At 35.9% G+C, this 18,964-nt stretch overlaps 1 protein-coding gene and 1 pseudogene across 1 annotated transcript; both read left to right on the top strand.

Annotated features, from left to right (window-relative positions):
- Window positions 1–810: 810 nt before the first annotated feature.
- On the top strand, window positions 811–2,501 carry LOC105033099 (NAC domain-containing protein 43). Its single transcript, XM_010907751.4, has 3 exons — window positions 811–1,173; window positions 1,271–1,551; window positions 1,636–2,501. Exons 1-3 carry the CDS (start codon window positions 834–836, stop codon window positions 2,263–2,265), a joined length of 1,251 nt encoding a protein of 416 aa, XP_010906053.2. The 5' UTR covers window positions 811–833; the 3' UTR covers window positions 2,266–2,501.
- A 1,443-nt stretch (window positions 2,502–3,944) lies between these two features.
- LOC140852371 (uncharacterized) lies at window positions 3,945–17,079 on the top strand (annotated as a pseudogene).
- The last annotated feature ends 1,885 nt before the right edge of the window (window positions 17,080–18,964 follow it).

The raw sequence follows: 18,964 nt of genomic DNA, 5'->3' as shown, positions 1-18,964 counted from the left end.
TTATTAAAAAAAATTCTATCAATTTGATAGATGTTCTTGTCCATAATAGAATGATGTGGTCGACATCGATAACTATAGAGCATCTTTGTGGTGCAAATCATGTATTGTTAGATATCTGAATTATACTCCTTTAAGATATCAAATCATGTATTGTAAGATATCCAAATTATACTCCTTTAAGATATCTTCTGTATGCAAAATATATGATATGGTTGATGGCCTGATTGACTCTATAATGTATCAACTTGTGAAACATTCCCAGACGTAGGGTATTATTTTGCTCGAAGAATTCAAAGTTAAAGTGATATTACAGCTAATGGTGAGTGGACCTGACAAGCATTCTTGATGAATAAAGCAAGACAAAAAAGAATGAGTACAGAAGCACAACAAGACTTATAACAACAGTAAGCCTATCCGTTATTCCTTTGATTTGCCCCACCCGCATTCAGACGATTTTGTATGATGTGGTGGGGCCCGTGAATGCGCAATGCTTCCAAACACCATCTTCGATCCCTCCTCTCTTTCTGTCTCTCTGTGCATTTGTTGTTGCGGTGGTTACACAAAGAAAAACCGAGTGATGTGGCTTAAAGTGGGATTCTTTCTACTGTCCAAGGTAGTTCCGAGGGTGCTTTTCCCGGAGATTTTTAAGGTCGGGTGTCATGGTTTCTGGTGCAACTTTTCCTTCCCAATGCCACCTCTCCATCTCCTTTCCCCAACTCCCCCACTCCCTGAGGACCACAGCCCCTTCTCTCTCCTAGTCTCGGTAGGTGGCTCTTCGCCATTCAATTCCAACAAAACTAACCCCACTAAGAAGTACACCAAGAACAAATCGAATGATAACACATTTCTCCAAATTCTCAAATTTTTTCTACATGTCATCTAACAACAATATAAATATAGCTACTTGGCCTGCACCTTTCTTCCCATCTAGATGCTCTTCTTCCTCCTCAAATTCAGGTTACTCATGCCTTTCCACTTGTAACCATATGAGATCAACAGATATGGGCATCTCAGTGAACGGCCAGTCCTGCGTGCCGCCAGGCTTTCGCTTCCATCCGACCGAGGAGGAGCTCTTGAACTATTATTTGAAGAAGAAGGTGGCTTGCCAGAAGATCGACTTGGATGTCATACGTGACATAGATCTCAATAAGCTAGAACCATGGGACATACAAGGTATCATCATAATTAAACCATATCCTTTTGTTCAATTTCTCTACTCTAATGCACATAGTGTCACTGTGATTCCTCTATATGTCATTGAATTCCACAGACAAGTGCAGAATAGGATCAACCCCACAAAATGAGTGGTATTTCTTCAGCCACAAAGACAAGAAGTATCCGACCGGCACCCGGACTAACCGAGCGACGGCAGCTGGGTTCTGGAAAGCCACCGGTCGTGATAAGGTCATCTACACCCGCTTTAAACGGATCGGCATGAGGAAGACACTGGTCTTTTACAGTGGCAGAGCACCCCATGGCTTAAAATCCGATTGGATCATGCATGAATATAGACTTGATGACCACCTTGACACCAATACTTCTTCTTCCAACGTGAGTCGCCTTTCATAATTCTGACTCCCTTATCACTACCATAAAAACTAATGAACATGGTCATGTTAATTCCTTGTGATCTAGGCCTCTAGCCTTGCTGGTGATGCAACGACGCAGGAGGAAGCATGGGTTGTTTGCCGTGTATTCAAGAAGAAAAGTTGTCAGACTGCGTTTGCTAATCCTCACAGCAACTCATCCATCATCAGCAACTCCAGGACCCAGCTGCTGCATTCTTGCGATGGTGAGCCTTTGGACCAAATCCTCCAGTATTTAGGAAGATCTTGCAAGCAAGAAAGCGATGCGATCTTGAGCATGGACAACAATATGAAAAACAAGGATTATGTTAGGCCAATTGAAACTGCTTTAAGTAACATGAAACTTCCCACTCTAGAAAGTCCAAGTCTTCAATCACTCCCCAGTTTTGCACCTGAAGTTGATCCTGATGAAAATAAAGAAGCGATCATGGACATGGAAGTAGTGTGCAATTCCATGATGGCCTTCAGTGACTGGCCATCAATGAATGAGGAGATCAATGGATCCCAGATTGGATCAGGTTCCTCTGAGGCACCCAAGCAGACACCCTACATCAATGAACCCAGCTTTGGGTCTCCTCCTTCCAATGGACTCTTCAGCAACTCGCATGACTGTCGCTATGGAGATGGTGATCCGTGGTCCTTCATGCAATCGGTGTCATCCGGTTCGGACTACATGTAACATAACGACCCAACAACTTGCCAGAAATCTCTAGAAAGTGGATGGAATACATCGTTCTTATCAGTAAATTAAGCCACCACTGTAAGATAGTCACCCAATATTTAAGTGTATAGACTGTAACTAAGAGAGGAGGGTGTGGGAATGATATGGCATTATGGAAACCATTATCTCTTGATCCAGTGTTGCCAACCTTACTGATGTTATGGTGGCAAGAAAAAATGAAAAATTTTGTAGAAGCTGAGTTATTGGTTGCTTTTTGAGAGAATCATATCATCCCAACTTTTCGGTTAAACATTCAAATCGTTATCTTTGTTTGTTGTAATAGAAAAAGAATAAGCGTGGCGAGCAAGGACCCGTGGATTTCGGTCTCAGCTTGAGAATTGAAAAAGCAAGCAAAATCGACCTGAGATCACACTTGCTTCTTGAATAATGCATGGAAGAAAAGTTGAACCTACTGAAGCTTCGAAAAGGCTACTGAGCAATTAATAGTTGGACCAGGTCCACGGTAGACGATCCAACCAGAAAGCAACACTTGTAATATTTAGGCCTTCCCCTCTTTACGAGAAATTGTGGCAATGCACTAGGTCCAAGTGGACCAGAACATATGCACGGTGGATAACGCGCAATCTGGAATTGGTGAAATATAAAGGTAATGCGGCGTGTTATCCACCGTGGGATTTGGAATGGCCCATTGGACCTGGTTCAAGTAATACTTGGAGGCCCTTTGCATGCGTTGGTTGGATGGCACTAATAATTGCGTGGTTTGGACACGTTTGCGGAATAAAATACATATACAAAATGACGCAACATAGGATATTCTTGATCGCTTGGTACATATGCCCATCTTGGAGAGACAAAATAAATAAATAAATAAAATAATAAAAAAAAAGTTTGGATCCAACCTAATAAATGTAGATATAGACGACCACACATATCATGCCTCCGCAGATACTAAATTAGATCCAACCAAACAACTGCTTTCTCATCATATTAAAATTCATCAAATTATTATTTTTTTTTCCATGCATGTCATGCACATTCCGGATCAAATGCTTACCAGAAAAAAAAAATGATGGAATAAATAATTAGAAATAAATTCAGATCTGCAATCATATCATAAATTTCATCCTGCAGAAATTTCTGAACTATATGACTATGGTGCTATCTTGTGAGGTCTATATTAATTAATCTTAAGTAAATCAATTAGATACATTTAGTTATATTTTTTGATTTTGATTTTTTATTTTCTAAAAAATATATATTTTTTTTATTTTTACTATAGAACAAAAGTAAAAAAGTAAAAAATATGTTTGATAATATTTTGGACGTTTATTGTGCATATAACCCGTTATCATTGCACTCTAGGAAACATCATTCCTTTCAGCCATCCGATCAAAGAATTCTCTCACTTTATCCACCAGATCAGGAGCACAATACACGCTAATAAGACTAATCCAGCACACTATGTTTCTATTAGAGCTTTCATTGAACATCTGACAAGCGAACTTTAGGCCACCCAGATGAGAGTAATATTTGATTAGAGAACTCATCACAAACACGTCGAGATCGAACCTTAATTTGACAATCTGCCCATGGAGTTAGGATAGAGGCGAGAGGTGAGTGCAAGCCTTGATGGCAAAGGGGAACGGACGCCGTCGACCTGAAGTCAAGCGGCAGGGATGACACCGGTGAAGAAGGGTATCGGGAGTTCGACGGCCTCTGATGGGAGGACTTTGAGAGCCCGATAGCGGCGGCTGGAGCCTTATCGATTGGCGGTGCTCTGACAGTGTTGAAGCTCCTGCCGGCAGCGATCCTGGCACTGACGACGGTGCTGGGAAATGAGGACAAAGAGGTGCTCCCATACCTGATCTTAGATCGATAAATGGGCCAGGGATGGTGGCATCCGCTGGAATCAATGATGGCAGTGGCAGTGGTGGTGGGGGGAGGAGAGGCGGCGGTGCCGGCAAGTGAGGGGTGTCCATCTACCACTCTTCGACTGCAGATACTGTTGAAAATTGTCTTAAAATCAATTGACTTATTGTAAACAATTAAATTTTGTATATGAATTATTGATCAATGAATAAAAATTATTTTGGTATTTTCATCATAAGATATACATCTTCTTTATTAGAACTCTTGTGTTGTGATGAAGTCCTTAGAACTATATTATGATCGATAAAAAAAAATTTATTGAATAATTCTTAAATATATCTACGATCAAATGATACATCAATAATAGGACGATGATGTTTATCAAGTGTAAGTCATTGTGTGCCATATAGGTTGGTTGTTCTTGTAACCAAAGAGTATGAAAACACTGATATGGTATACAGAGAGATATAGGAGTACATCATCATTGAACAAGTGACTCACCTGCTGAATACTCCGCTGTCAAGAGCAGCTCGCAAAACGTATGGGCATAAGTGTCCCTCAGACCTGAGATCACCATAGCGACTTGCAAGCAACTCATTGTGCTTTGATGCTGGACTACCTATATTTCTAATGTAATGATGGAAGACTACTGGGTACAGTCAAGTACTTACAAAGTCTGTGTATGGATCAAGATGGGATTGACCCCTCCGAATTATAGGAGTTAATGCATCATTGTATTTTAATTTAGTAAAATTTTGGTCAGGATAATCCATACGATAGATTTAAAAGATAGAAATACGATGTGGATGACTGTTTTAGGATTGACAATTAAACCCTAGGTCATCTTGAGTATTAGGATCAAAGTAATGAATTATGAGGTAACCATATATCGAGGTTCTTGAATATTGCTTTGTAAATATTTGACCTATCTGGACATCGGATATCATTGCTAGATGGTCACTTCGATTAGTATATGAAAGAGTTTCATGCTACTGGCTTAGTGTTCGAACCTATAGAGTCACGCACAAAATTCAAATAATATAAAAAAATTGATCGAATATTTATATATTCAATTTGAAAATATGAGACTTGATTGAATATATAGATTAAGTTAATTAAAAATTAAATTATAGGTCATACAGAATTAAACACTGACTATGTTCAGCTAGCACTGAGCATAAAATACGGATTTGATTTGGGAGATGAGTTAAATCAAATCAATGATCCAAGAGATTATGAGAGATTCTATTTGAGTCTTAATTATTTTAGATCAGATCTAATTTAATTCGATTTAATTTTATTAAGGGTTGATTAGGTTAATTTATTAAGTTGGACTTGGATAAGAATCCTAATTGTATTAGGATCCGTAGTCTTTTCGAAATTGATTCGAATTGGATTCGAATTAGATTCGAATTGAACTCAAATATAAACCAAATCTGATTTGATCCATTTAGTCACTTTTTTTAGCTATTCTCTCACCATGTAGGCCGACCAAGGTGGTTGGAAAGGGACTGGAAACAACCTCCTCCCCTTAGACGTGCAGCATAATGAAGGGAGGCAAAAGTTGGTACCTCTCCTACTTGGATTAGGATTCCTTATGCTTTAGAGAGTTTGGATTTGATTCATACATGGAGAGTCCTATTCCTAGCACCTAAAGAAGTTTGATTTGATCTAGGACCTCTTGCCTATTTAAAGAGGGGTGTGGAGAAGAGAAACAATCAATCAACCAACCAATCCAGACATGAAGAAGGTTTGGGCGTCCCCTCTCCTTGGGCGTCAACTCTCCTTAGGCATCTCTCTCCTCTTGGCGTCTTTCCTCCCTTTGTAGTGGTGTGTGGGCTATTCCAAGGTCTTGAGATTAGATCTCAAGGATTCTTCTCCCTCCTCTCCAAAGAAGATGTTCATCCCTCTCTTCTACAGAGTTTGACATGCACACGAAATAGAGGATTTGCGCATCCGGATCTCACGAAGCATATTGATCAAGGAGCTTCTTCAACCTTGATCCTTTTTCACTGCAAATCAAGTTAAGAATTCATAATTATTATAAAAAATTTTAATTACTAATCTATTCTTCCTCCTAGCAACCATTGCTATCGAACAAAATTTTTCTTCAATTGATGTCAGAGCCAGGCCTGTATGTCACGATCACATCGTCTAATTTTGAAATTATTTTGCTTTTTTCTGATCTAATTTTTAACTAAAATTTTTGATGTGTAACCTTGGTTTCTTCTGATATCTTTTGTATATTTTTTATCTATTTTTGATCAGAGCATCGAATTGAAATCAGTCCCTGAATCTGGACTACTGAAAATCTATTTTAGCAAAAAAAATTTGTATAGATTTTGTACTAATTTAATACTTGATTATGTATAGATTTAAATATATTTTGATAGATGTTTTGTGATGTAATTCAATTAGAGAATTGATGTTTGAATCTGACTCAGATCTGAATTTGTTTGACAAAGTTTCAGATCTGATTTCAGCATAATATCTGTACATGTTTGATCACATCTCTAACCAAAATTTTTTTATGCAATCATACATATATTTAGAATAGATTTTTAAATTATTTTAGATCTAAATTAATAGTTTTATATGTTGAATAAAAATAGATTCAGATCTGAAATAAACTTATATGTTGATCTAATATAATTAGATGTATATCATATTTGTATGATCATGTGTATGCATGGATTGTGTGACAATTAGATTTCAGATCTTAGTAGCTCAGTACTCGAATTGAGAAGATCACCAAGCCGTCCAATCATAAGAGCAAGTAGGGTTTAAAAATTCTCTCTTCCTATACGATGGGATGCTCTTATGACGTGTAGAGGTGCCATTATGATCAAGTTTCATGATGAAGAATAGTGAAAAAAATTTTAAAATTATTTTGATTATGAATATGTTTACATTAGATCTAAAATAATTTATGATTAATTATAATTCTAGCAAAATAAATTTTGATATAAAAATTAGATTTTATGATCTGAATTGTATATGATGTAGAAATCTGAATTTTCTATGATACATATAATATATACATAAAATTGATACATGTTTAATTGTTAAACATAGAATTGAAAATTAGATTTTGATTTGAAACATATAGTATACTTCACTTCAAACTCTAGTAGAATGGTTCTACAAACTGAAATACATATTTCACATACTTAATTTAGAATTAAGTTTTAAAAAGATCTAGATTTGAAAATTGAAGATCTCAAGACACCTTATAAATTGATGGACAATGGGTTAGCATGAATCAAGTCATCTAACTAGATTAAACCTAAGGTTAGAAACAAATATGGACCAATTAGAGAAATTGATTTGAATTAGATTAAGTCAGAATTTTTTTAGATCAACCTTGATAGTTGTAGCTTAATCAAATCTATGTTTTTGACCATACCAATTGGACCATGATCATGGCTTAAAGGTTTAGCCCGAGTCCTTTGACTAACTGAATTGAAACTAATCAATCAATTGGTGTCTAAGATAAGTTTGGCAATATTGCATGATAATTCGATTGATGGTTTTTAATTGGTAGTCTGCTTATCTGGCCATTTCAATGATGTCTAAGGCAAGTCGAGGCAGACCCTCCCACCAATCTCACTTACCTGATCAATTCGATAGATTATATTTTGATTAGATCATTGATTGATTCGATTTGACCTATACCATTAAGATAAATCAGTATGACTGATTTAGATATCTCTAGACCAGCTTGTATCAAGTCCTCTTTCTACTTGGTAAAGTCAGTGGGAGGACTTAGGACTCACAGGTCAATCTCTTCTCTTATTCTCAAATCATTAAATTAAATCTTCTAAATTATTAGGTCCTTAAAAATGATACAGTTATGGGGATAACTAGTTCATAGCCTCCTATTAAGGTGTATGATAATGTGTCCAATATTCTAAATAGGCATTGAAAGTATCACATGCCTGGCGTCTATTGGATATGGAAATTATCATTCATCATATGACCACCTTGTTGTGCCCTTCAGATCAATGGTCAGGTTGGCCGAGCCAAATTCGAGCATGAACATTTATTTGTTGGATGCACTTATTATAGTCATGTTAATAGTTGGACTTAACTAGAATTTTCAATGGAGGCACCACACGCCTACTGAAGAGATGCGTAGAGTAAAATCAAATTGCTAGAAATTATTTGATGAAACAATTAGTCAAGAACCTATCCATGGATGCACTAGGGTTGGTTGAGCCACACTCGGACCTGAATACAGTTTGTGTGGATTTTAGTATGCACTAAGGGATTAGTGTAATTTTTTGAATTGGAGGTAGAGGCTATCAATTCATATAAAATAGTGGGAGGACCTTTAGACTAAAGTCTATATCTTTAGGATTAAAAGAATTCATATACTAATAGATTTTTGATTTTCTTTTCAGCTATGGCCAACACATTATCGCTCCGATTGCTATTGGATAGTGCCAAGCATACCGGATCAAATTTTGATAGTTGATATCAAAAGCTAAAGATCATCCTAGAGCACAAAAGGATTCTGTACATATTTACGAATCTCACATCCAAAGAATCTACTGCTAACGCATCCTGTGCTATGAGAGATACTTATATGAAGTGGCTCAATGACCGCACTACAGTATGTTGCGTAATGAGGGAAACCATAAATGACAAACTTAGCTGTAAGTTCGAGGTGCAACCTGAGGAGATGATTCAATTGCTGAATGAGTCCTTCGACATCCTTGAGGATGCTGAGAGACATAAGATCTTTTGTGCTGTATTCAATGTCCATATGTGAGGAGCATCAGTCATAGATGATATATTGTATATGATTAAGTAGATTAAATACTTGAGCAAACTTGACTTTTCGTTACATGAACAATTGGGCAAGGATGCTATCCTTAACTTACTACTAAAGTCCTACCTATCCTTCTTGAGTCATTATAGAATGACCAAGCCTGCAGTGCACTATCATGATTTGCTAGGATTGCTACAGACATTCAAGAAGGATCTTCAGCTCTAGAAGGAGCTAGTGCATGTTGTGGGAGGATCATTTGCAGGTTGTCATTCCTCCAAGAGAGAAAAGAAGAAGAAGGCATAAAAGATTCGTGCCACTGATCCAAAGCTGAAGTAGAGCAAGAAGTCAAAAATCGATAAGAGCCAAGTAGAATGCTTCTTCTATAAGAAATAGGATCACTGAAAGAGAAACTGTCCTGCATATATAGCTTTCCTTAACCCAAACAGGCCAAAGAATAAGAGAAGCAAGCAATCTGTTACTTCATAAGGTGCTTATATGATAACTCCTTGTAATTTCTCTATCTGTGATATTACTACCTGGGTATTAGATACTAAAATTTTAATTAATATTTGCAATTCATTACAAGAACTACATGTCAGTAGGAAGTTTAGAGAAGGTGAGTGGTTCCTGAATGTTAGAGATGGAAGCTTTGTTTCAGTTCTAACTTTAAAAACTATGCAGCTAGTTTTTAAGTCTAGTAATGTCATGTTAGATGAGTATCATTATTGTCCTTCTTTTATGATGAATGTCATCTCTATACGCCTTTTGGCCAAACTTGATTTTAAATTTTTAATAAAGAATAATTTTTATGATATCATTATAAATGATACTAAAATCATGCGAGGATAATTGAAATATAGCATATACTTACTATCACAGCCTGTTGGTGTAATGTACAATTGAACAAATATCCTAGGATAAATAATGTCAGCAACTCCTACCTTTGGCATTATAGGCTAGGTTATATGAAAAAGAACAGGATAGATAGATTAATCAAGGAGGGTGTCCTTGAAATTAATGATTGTGAATCATTACCGACCTGTGAATCTTGTCTTCTTAGTAAGATGATTAAGTCACCTTTTAAGAAAAAAGATGAGTGAGTCAGTGATGTTCTAGATCTAGTATATAGTGATGTATGTATTGAATTTTTCATGTCGGGGCATGCATGTATGTTTCAAAAATTTTTTTCTAAACAATGCAACAGAATAAAAAATTAAAATACCTTTTAATCTATATCATGCATGCATAAAACATAAAGCACTAGGATCTACTTCATATGCTGAAATTGAACATATACTGAAATTGAATATATGATTGAATCACATACCTGTTTCGCAAATTTTTTCTTCAAATTTGAATCTAGAAGAGAATAGATTCTCTCTTAGCCATACAAGTATCCGACCTCTATGGGTATCTACTCAGGATCAGATTAGAACAATCCTTTTTGGTATTGATTTTTCTTCTCTAAACAAAATCAGCTTGTAAATCTGAATGAAGTCTGGATCGCGATCAACTCTTTGATCCTTTTCTTGATCTTCTTCTTCTTTTCTTCTCTTGCTTTTCTTTCTTTGATTATGAAGTAATCAGAAATTAGAAACCAGCAAACAAGTGGGATGCCTAAACTCCTTTGGGCATGGAAGATGGAGGATGCCCAAGGCTTGGGCGTTGGATCTTTAAGGGAGAAGAGAAATGAGAAGAAAGAGAGGGGGCGTGGGCTACTCTATGGAGGCGTGGGGTTGCTGATTGAATTTTTTAGAGGCCTTAGGGAAGGCCCCTTTAAATAGGCATAAGGTTTGAATCCTATTCAAAACCAAACAACCACTTAATACAACTCCTACTTATATTAGGAATCCTTATTCCTTTAGTCATTTGATTCTTTTTAGGAGATCCTTTAGGCGCCAACTATTGGAGCCTTTGCATCCACAAATACACATGCCACATGGCACCCATGGGATGCCCCATGCTAGTCCCACACACTCTCTAATGGGTGGGCACACCCAACTTGATCAAATCAAGTGGCACCTAATTAAAACTATTAAGAAAATTAATTAAGGGCTTGAACCCTTAATTCATTTGATTCAAAATCTTAAGCATCCAATAATTAGAGCTAATGAATTTAATTTATTTAAGTTATTAGCAGATAATTAAATTTGAATTAATCTTATCAAATAAGAAATTCAAATGTAAAGAGAAAATTGATCCAATCATGTGCTAGCAAGTTTACCCTGAACCCAATAAGGTTTTTCTAAATTCAATTGAGACTTCATAAGCCCAATTACTTATTCCAGATCTAATCCTTTTGTTGTGTGATCCCATAGGTTCAATTCTATCTGGTAGTGAGGTATACAATGATCTCTATCATAGTATCATTGAAATCTTTTTAATGGATCAAAATAATTTCACTCTAACTCATCAAGGATTATTGATCCTGAGCAATCCTAGTGAGCTCTCACAATCCACCAGTGATACCTAGCAGTATGTAGTGGCAATCAGTTGAACCGAAAAAGAACCTCAAGGTATATGTAGTTCACGTGTGATTCAGTCTCTCTATCGTAAGTTCCGACTAGATGGCAGATCATGGATAAATCATCAAACCTCATCATCAGTCATATGATAGATTTGATCAGCTCAAGTTTAAGTGTGATCTTTATGAAAATTCTTTTCTATCAATCACACTACTGTAGTCACAGACTCTCGGACTTAGCCTCTCAAATTTTATAGGACTACTCCTTTCTATCAAGATCGATAGATTTTATCTTGATATGTACCTTACTTTTATAGTAGACTAACTATCGTCAACATTCACTACAAAGATTCATTGAGACTATATTTATGTGTCAATCAAACTCCAGCAGCTTCACTACAAGCAGTCATACCATTGCAGATCAAATGATCATTCACACAACTACAGCATTGAGACAATCACTGACGATCGACTAAAATTTAAGTGATCTCTCGTATGGTCACGCTCAGTACTAGTTATTCTCTAACAACTACCCACACTCATCACTCAATATCTCTATATTGTAGATCAGAAACTCATCTATCCCGAAGGAAGCGATCTGTGCGCTGGTCTATCTGGATCGATCACCGTCTTATAATAATACTATGATGGAGAGTATTTAAGAATTAAATACATGTCTCTAATTCTCAATTTTGAGAATATGTATCGAATTATTAATTTCATGGATGATTCAAAGACACATCACACTTGAATGAAAAATAATCTTGTCCTTTTATTGATCAAATCAATATATTAAGTACAAAATTATGTCTTAACTTTATTATAATATATCAGCCATATTGACTTCTAGGACATACATGTAATAGTATGTAGACCTATGAATATAGGCATCAGAGGAAGATATTATTACTTCATTATATTTACTGATGATCTATCGAGATATGGATACGTTTACCATATGAAGCATAAATCTAAATCATTTAAAATATTTAAATGATTTTATAGTAAAGTAAAAAAATAAACTAGAAGAGTATTAAAACTCTTCGATCAAATCGAGGAGGTGAATACCTCACTAGTCATTTTCTGACATATCTAGAAGAGAATAAAATTATCTCACAAAGGACCCCTCCTGAAATACCAAACATAATAGGGTGTCAGAAAGGAGGAATCGAACATTATTAGATATGGTTCGGTCCATGATAGGCTTTGCGACTTTACCAATATCCTTTTGGAGATATACTCTTGAAACTACCTGCCACATACTTAATAAGATCTCGAGTAAGTCTATAAATAAAACACCATATGAGATATGGTCAGGACGTAAGTAGTGCTCTCACATCTTAAGATTTGGAGATTTTGACTTATGTCAAGTATTTAAAAACAGACAAGCTTGGATCTAGATCCAATAAATACTTGTTCGAAGGGTACCTAAAGAAAACTAAAGGATACTATTTTTACCTCGCTAAAGAGCAAAAGATGTTCATCAGCAATAGGATAATCTTTTTAGAAAAAATTTTTTTGAAGAAGGAACTAATGCCACTAAATTTAAATTTAATAAAGTTCATGAGATAGAAATATCGGTACATACAGAATCAAATTTGATTAGAGAATCAAATCCAGAGCTGTAGAGGTGCCATTAAGGATGTCCAATAGAGTGTCGCATCAATTGGATAGACACTACGATTTTTTGATCCGAGATGGTGATCCTATTGAACTAGATGAGAACAATGAAGATTCGATCACCTACATGGATTTGATGCAAAAGTCTGACTTTCAGAAATGGTTTGATGCCATAAAATTTGAGATAGAGTTCATGGAGATCAATGGCGTATGTACACTGGTTGATCCACTTGAAGGGATTAAACCTATAGGGTGTAAATAGATTTTCAAGAGAAAAAGAGAAGCAGACAGAAAGGTGGAGACCTATAAAGCCTATCTAGTTACCAAGGGGTACCGTCAGTGTTATGGTATTGACTATGACGAGATGCTCTCTCCTGTGGCAATGCTCAAATCTATTCGGATCATGCTTGCGATAGTGGCACACTTAGATTTTGAGATCTGGCAAATGGATGTCAAAACCATCTTCCTTAATGGAGAGTTGGAAGAAGAGGTGTATATAATACAATCTGAAAGGTTCACATCCTCAGATAAATCTAAAGTATGCGAGCTAAATAGGTCCATCTATGGACTAAAGCAAGTATCTAGGAGTTGGAACATACATTTTGATAAGATGATCAAAATATATGACTTCATTAGGAAGGAGAAGAGCCTTGCATCTACAAGTGAGCTATCAATTCTGTAGTCATCTTTCTTGTACTGTATGTAAATGACATACTATTAATAGAAAATGATATTCTAGCTTTGCAAAGTATAAAGCTATGGCTATTATCGCAATTCTTCATGAAAGATTTGGGAGAAGCATCCCACATCCTAGTGATGAAGATCTATAGAGATTCATCTAGAAGGTTGTTTAGGTTGTCCCAGTTTATGTACATCGATACCATGTTGAAACAGTTTAGCTTGGAGAATTCTAAAAAGGACTATCTATTGATAGACCAAAAAATTTTTCTCTCTAAGAAAGATTGTCTGATAACCCCTCAGGAGAGAGAGCATATGAGTAAATCCTATATGCTTGGATAGTGGGATCTATCATATACGTCATAATGTGTACGAGACCGAATGTAGCCAATTCACTAAGAGTAGTGAGTAAGAACCAGTCTGATCTGGGAGAGAACCATTGCAAGGTTGTGAAGACAATCATTAAGCATTTGAGAAATATTAAGGATCAATGGCTTATCTATAGAGACACTAACTTGAAACTTGTGAGATATACTGATTTTAATTTTCAATCAGATCATAATGACAGTAAAAGCATGTCGGACTACATGTTCACCATGAATGGAGGAGCAATTTGCTGGAAGAGTTCTAAGCAACATACGGTGGTTAATTTAGTATGCGAAGAAAAATTTATATTGTGATATCTAATGCTTCAAAGGAGGCTATTTGGTTGAAAAGTTCATCACTGAACTTAGAATAGTTTCTTCTTTTGATGGTTCAGTTTTACTATATTGCGATAATACTGGAGCCATAACACAAGCTAAAGAGCTTAAGTGCCATCACAGAACCAAACATATTCTGCGATGCTATCATCTTGTCCGTGAAATCATAGATCGAGATGATGTCGAGCTGAAAAAGATTGACGAAAAAAAGAACCTAGCCGATCCCTTCACTAAAGCTTTTAGGATCAAAAAGTTTGACGATCATAAGTGAAAGATGGGTATAATATACTATCCTGATTGGCTTTAGTCCAAGTGGGAGTTATTGAAAATTTTGTCTTAAAGCCAATTGGCTTATTGTAAATAATTAGATTTTGTATATGAATTATTGATCAATGAATAAAAATTATTTTGGTATTTTTATCATAAGGTATACATCTTCTTTATTAGAACTCTTGTATTATGATGAAGTCCTTAGAACTATATTATGATCGATAAAAAAGATTTATCTAATAATTTTTAAATATATTCGTGATCAAATGATATGTCATTAATAGGATGATGACATTTATCAAGTGTAGGTTGTTGTATGTCAAATAGATTGGTTATCCTCGTAATCAAAGAGTGTAGAGAAACCGGTATGGCATACAAATGAGATATAGGAGTTCATCATCACTGAACAAGTGACTCACCTATTGAGTGCTTTGCTATCAAGAGTAGCTCGTAAAATATATAGACATAAGTATCCCTCAGATCTGAGATCATCATAGTGATTTATAAGCAACTCACTATATTTTGGTGCGGGATTACCTGCATTTCTAATGCAGTAACAAAAGACTACTGGGTGCAGTCAAGTACTTGTGAAGTCTGTATGTAGATCAAGATGAGATTAACCCCTCCGAATTATAGGAGTTAATACATCACTATATTTTAATTTAGTAAAATCTTAATCAGGATAATCCATACGATAGACTTGAAAGGTTGAAATATGATGTGGATGACTGTTTCAGGGTTGATAGTTAAACCCTAGGTCATCTTAAGCATTAGGATCAAAGAGATGAATTATACGATAACCATATATTGAGGTTTTTGAATATTGCTTTGCAAATATTCGATCTATTCGGACATCAGGTATCATTACTAGATGGTCACTTCTATTAATATAGGAAGAGTTTCTATGCTACCAATTTAGTGTTCGAACCTATGGAGTCATGCACCAAAGTCAAACAATATAGAAAAAAATTGATCGAATATTTATGTATTCAATTTGAAAGTATAAGACTTGATTGAACATGTAGATTAACTTAATTGAGAATTAAGTTGTAGGTCATATGGAATTAAACACTGACTATGTTCAGCTAGTACTATGCATGAGATGTGAGTTTGATTTCAGAGATGAATTAAATCAAATCAATGATCCAAATGATTATGAGAGATTCGATTTGAGTCTAAATTACTTTAGATCATATCTAATTTAATTGTATTTAATTTTTTTAAGGCTCGATTGGATTAATTTATCAAGTTGGACTTGGATAAGAATCCTAATTGGATTAGGATCGGTAGCCTTTTCAAAATTGATCGAATCAGATTCGAGTTGGATTTCAATTGAATCCAAATCTAAACCAAATCTAATTTGATCCACTTAGTCTTTTTTTTTAGCTATTCTCTCATCATGTGGGACGATCAAGGTGGTTGGGAAGGGACTAAAAACAGCCCTCTCCCCTTGGGTGTGCGGCACAATGAAGGGAGGTGCAAGTTGGCACCTCTCCTACTTGGATTAGGATTTCTTATGCTTTAGGGAGTTTGGATTTGAGTCAAACATGGAGAGTCCTACTCCTAGCACATAAAAGAGTTTGATTTGATTTAGAATCTCTTGCCTATTTAAAGAGGGGTGTGGAGAAGAGAAACAATCAATCAACCAACCAATCCAAGCATGAAGAAGGTTTGGGCATCCCCTCTCCTTAGGCATCACCTCTCCCTGGGCATCTCTCTCCTCTTGGCATCTTTTCTCCCTTTTTGGTGACATGTGGGCTGTTCCAAGGCCTTGAGATCAGATCTCAAGGGTTCTTCTCCCTCCTCTCTAAAGTAGACATTCATCTCTCTTTTCTACAGAGTTTGACGTACACATGAAGTACAGGATCCACGCATCTAGATCTTACGAAGCATATTAATCGAAGACCTTCTTCAATCTTGATCTTTTTTTACTACGAATCAAGATAAGAATTCATAAACATTATGAAAATTTTTAATAACTAATCTATTCTTCCTCCTGCATTTGATGCGATTGGACAAAATTTTCTTCAGCTTCGACTACTACACTAGCTTCTAGTCCTGCTGGGACTGCTCTCCTGATTGGGAGCTCATCCACCACGCCATCAAGGCCTTCGAGGAGCACCTGGCCAACTTCGAGAGCAAAGGTGGAGGAGGCGTCAGGAGGGGGAGGGGGAGGTGGCGAGCATCGGCGCGAATCGGGGTAAGTCAGGAAGAAACAAAAGCAAATTTTAAAAAGCAAAAAAAAATTAGCTTTCCATAAAAAGTAATTATTTTTGCTATTTTGATTTTTACTTTTTGCTTTTTGTGGTGCTATCAAACATTGCTTTTTGATTTTTGCTTTTCAAAAATCAAAAAGCAAAAAAAGTATTTTTTTTGTGGTTAACCAAATGCACCCTTATTGATTCTTATTCTAGATGAAAGTATATGTGAAATAAGAGGTGACGCAATCCAAAATCTCAGAAAAATTGATTGTTCGCTATACTAGAATCAGGCACAAAGAAGTTGCCAGTCAATAAGATTCTGTAAAAATTTTTGTGATGAAAATGTGATGAAAAAAAAACTTCTGTCATTGAAAAAAATTTCTGTCATTGAAAAAATTTTCTGTCAATAAGATTCCATCATTGAAACCCTAATTGAAAAAAAATGTGATGAAAATTTCTGTCATAATCTCAAATTTTGGTCATAAACTTCATCACAAATAGTAAATGATATTTAAAATAAAATCCATCACAATGGATTTATGATGGATTTGTGATGAAAATTTATGATAGATCAGTAATAAAAATTATGATGGATTGTCCATCATAAAATTTCATAATTGATCTGTCACAAATCTATCATAATATTTAGAATAAATCTATCACAAATCTGTCACAATATTCAAAACAAATCTGTCACAAATCAGTTATAAAGTTCCATTACAAATCGATCACAAAATTCCATCACTATCCATTATAATATTTGGAACAAATGTATCACAAATTTTCATCACAAATCTATCACAATATTTAGAACAAATCCATTACATATTTCGTTACAAATCTGTCACTAATTCATCATTAAATTTAATTTTTTTAAAAATAACCCTAAAATATCCAATAAATCACTCAAATATTCATATACAACTAACTACCCCATACAAATTATTCATAATAAATTCATTCATTCGTAACATTATATTTTTCTCAAAAATTACAAACATCAAAATAAAAATTAAATGATCTCATAGTAGTAAAATATTACATTAAGTTTTTTAAAATGTCTTATAATAAAATAGTTTAGAATTCAAAATAAGTTATTATACATCTAAATAGTTTTGATCAGATCGAGAGGCACATGATTGGTTGAGTTCCGACATCATAGCACAAATTGTTTCCCTCATCTCTTCTTATATGTTGTTTCCCTTATCTGAACCATCTCCTACTGCAACTCCCGTTGTAACTCAAGGCTTACCTCCTAGTGTACCTCCTATTGTATTTCCTCTTGCCATTGGTTGTGTCATTGTGTTATCAAGTGTGGAACTTGTTGGAGATCTGGTACCACTTGTTACAGTAGAAAGAAAGAAAAAAATAAAAAAAATACAATCAAATACATAGATCAGCCCAAGGCTTAGCTCCACGGGATATACAAGATTTTACAATGAGAAAGAAAATAAATACAAGAGAAGATTATACACTCTCAACTCTTATATATAAACCCTCTCTCTCAACAAGAAGCACTCACCTCTCATCCCTTACAAAAGTTCTTAAAGAAATCCCAAAGGAGACTCTCACAGGCCTGTCATACCAAGATCCTTTGATGCCCTGGACACTTCCTGATACTCCAAGTATCTGCCTCTTAGGTGCTCTCAGCCACTACACTCTATTCTCAAGTCTGTGCACCCACTTTTATAGGCTCAAAATCTAGTTTGCATCAAAAATAGGTTTTCACCAGAACTTAGAAACCTTTCTAGCTATTAGATTTTTTTTGCAAGCATTCCTGGCCTTCAGATCATGCATCTGCTCCATCGTAGCCATCGAATCATGCAAATAGCTCCCATGAGCTGTGATTTTTGCCTCATGGACTAGGGTGGTCCACAGTGCTCGCATGAATAGCGACATCCCATGCGATCCATTGTGGACCACACCAACAAGCGGGGCTACGCTACATGGGCGCCTGCCTGGACCGCATGCTTGCATGCATCCTGGGCCACGTGCCTGCTTGGACCATGCGCCCATGCACTCACCTGGGCTACGCACGCTGCAGCATCCTGGGCCACAGGCCAGGCCTATGGGCCTACGCACTATGGGCCCTGCTGGGCCGCACGCTGTAGGCCCTGCT

The sequence above is a fragment of the Elaeis guineensis genome, chromosome 11 (genome assembly GCF_000442705.2).
Source record: "Elaeis guineensis isolate ETL-2024a chromosome 11, EG11, whole genome shotgun sequence".
Lineage (NCBI taxonomy): Eukaryota > Viridiplantae > Streptophyta > Magnoliopsida > Arecales > Arecaceae > Elaeis > Elaeis guineensis.
The sequence above is the reverse complement of the archived record's forward strand: the minus strand, read 5'-3'. Positions and strand labels throughout refer to the sequence as shown.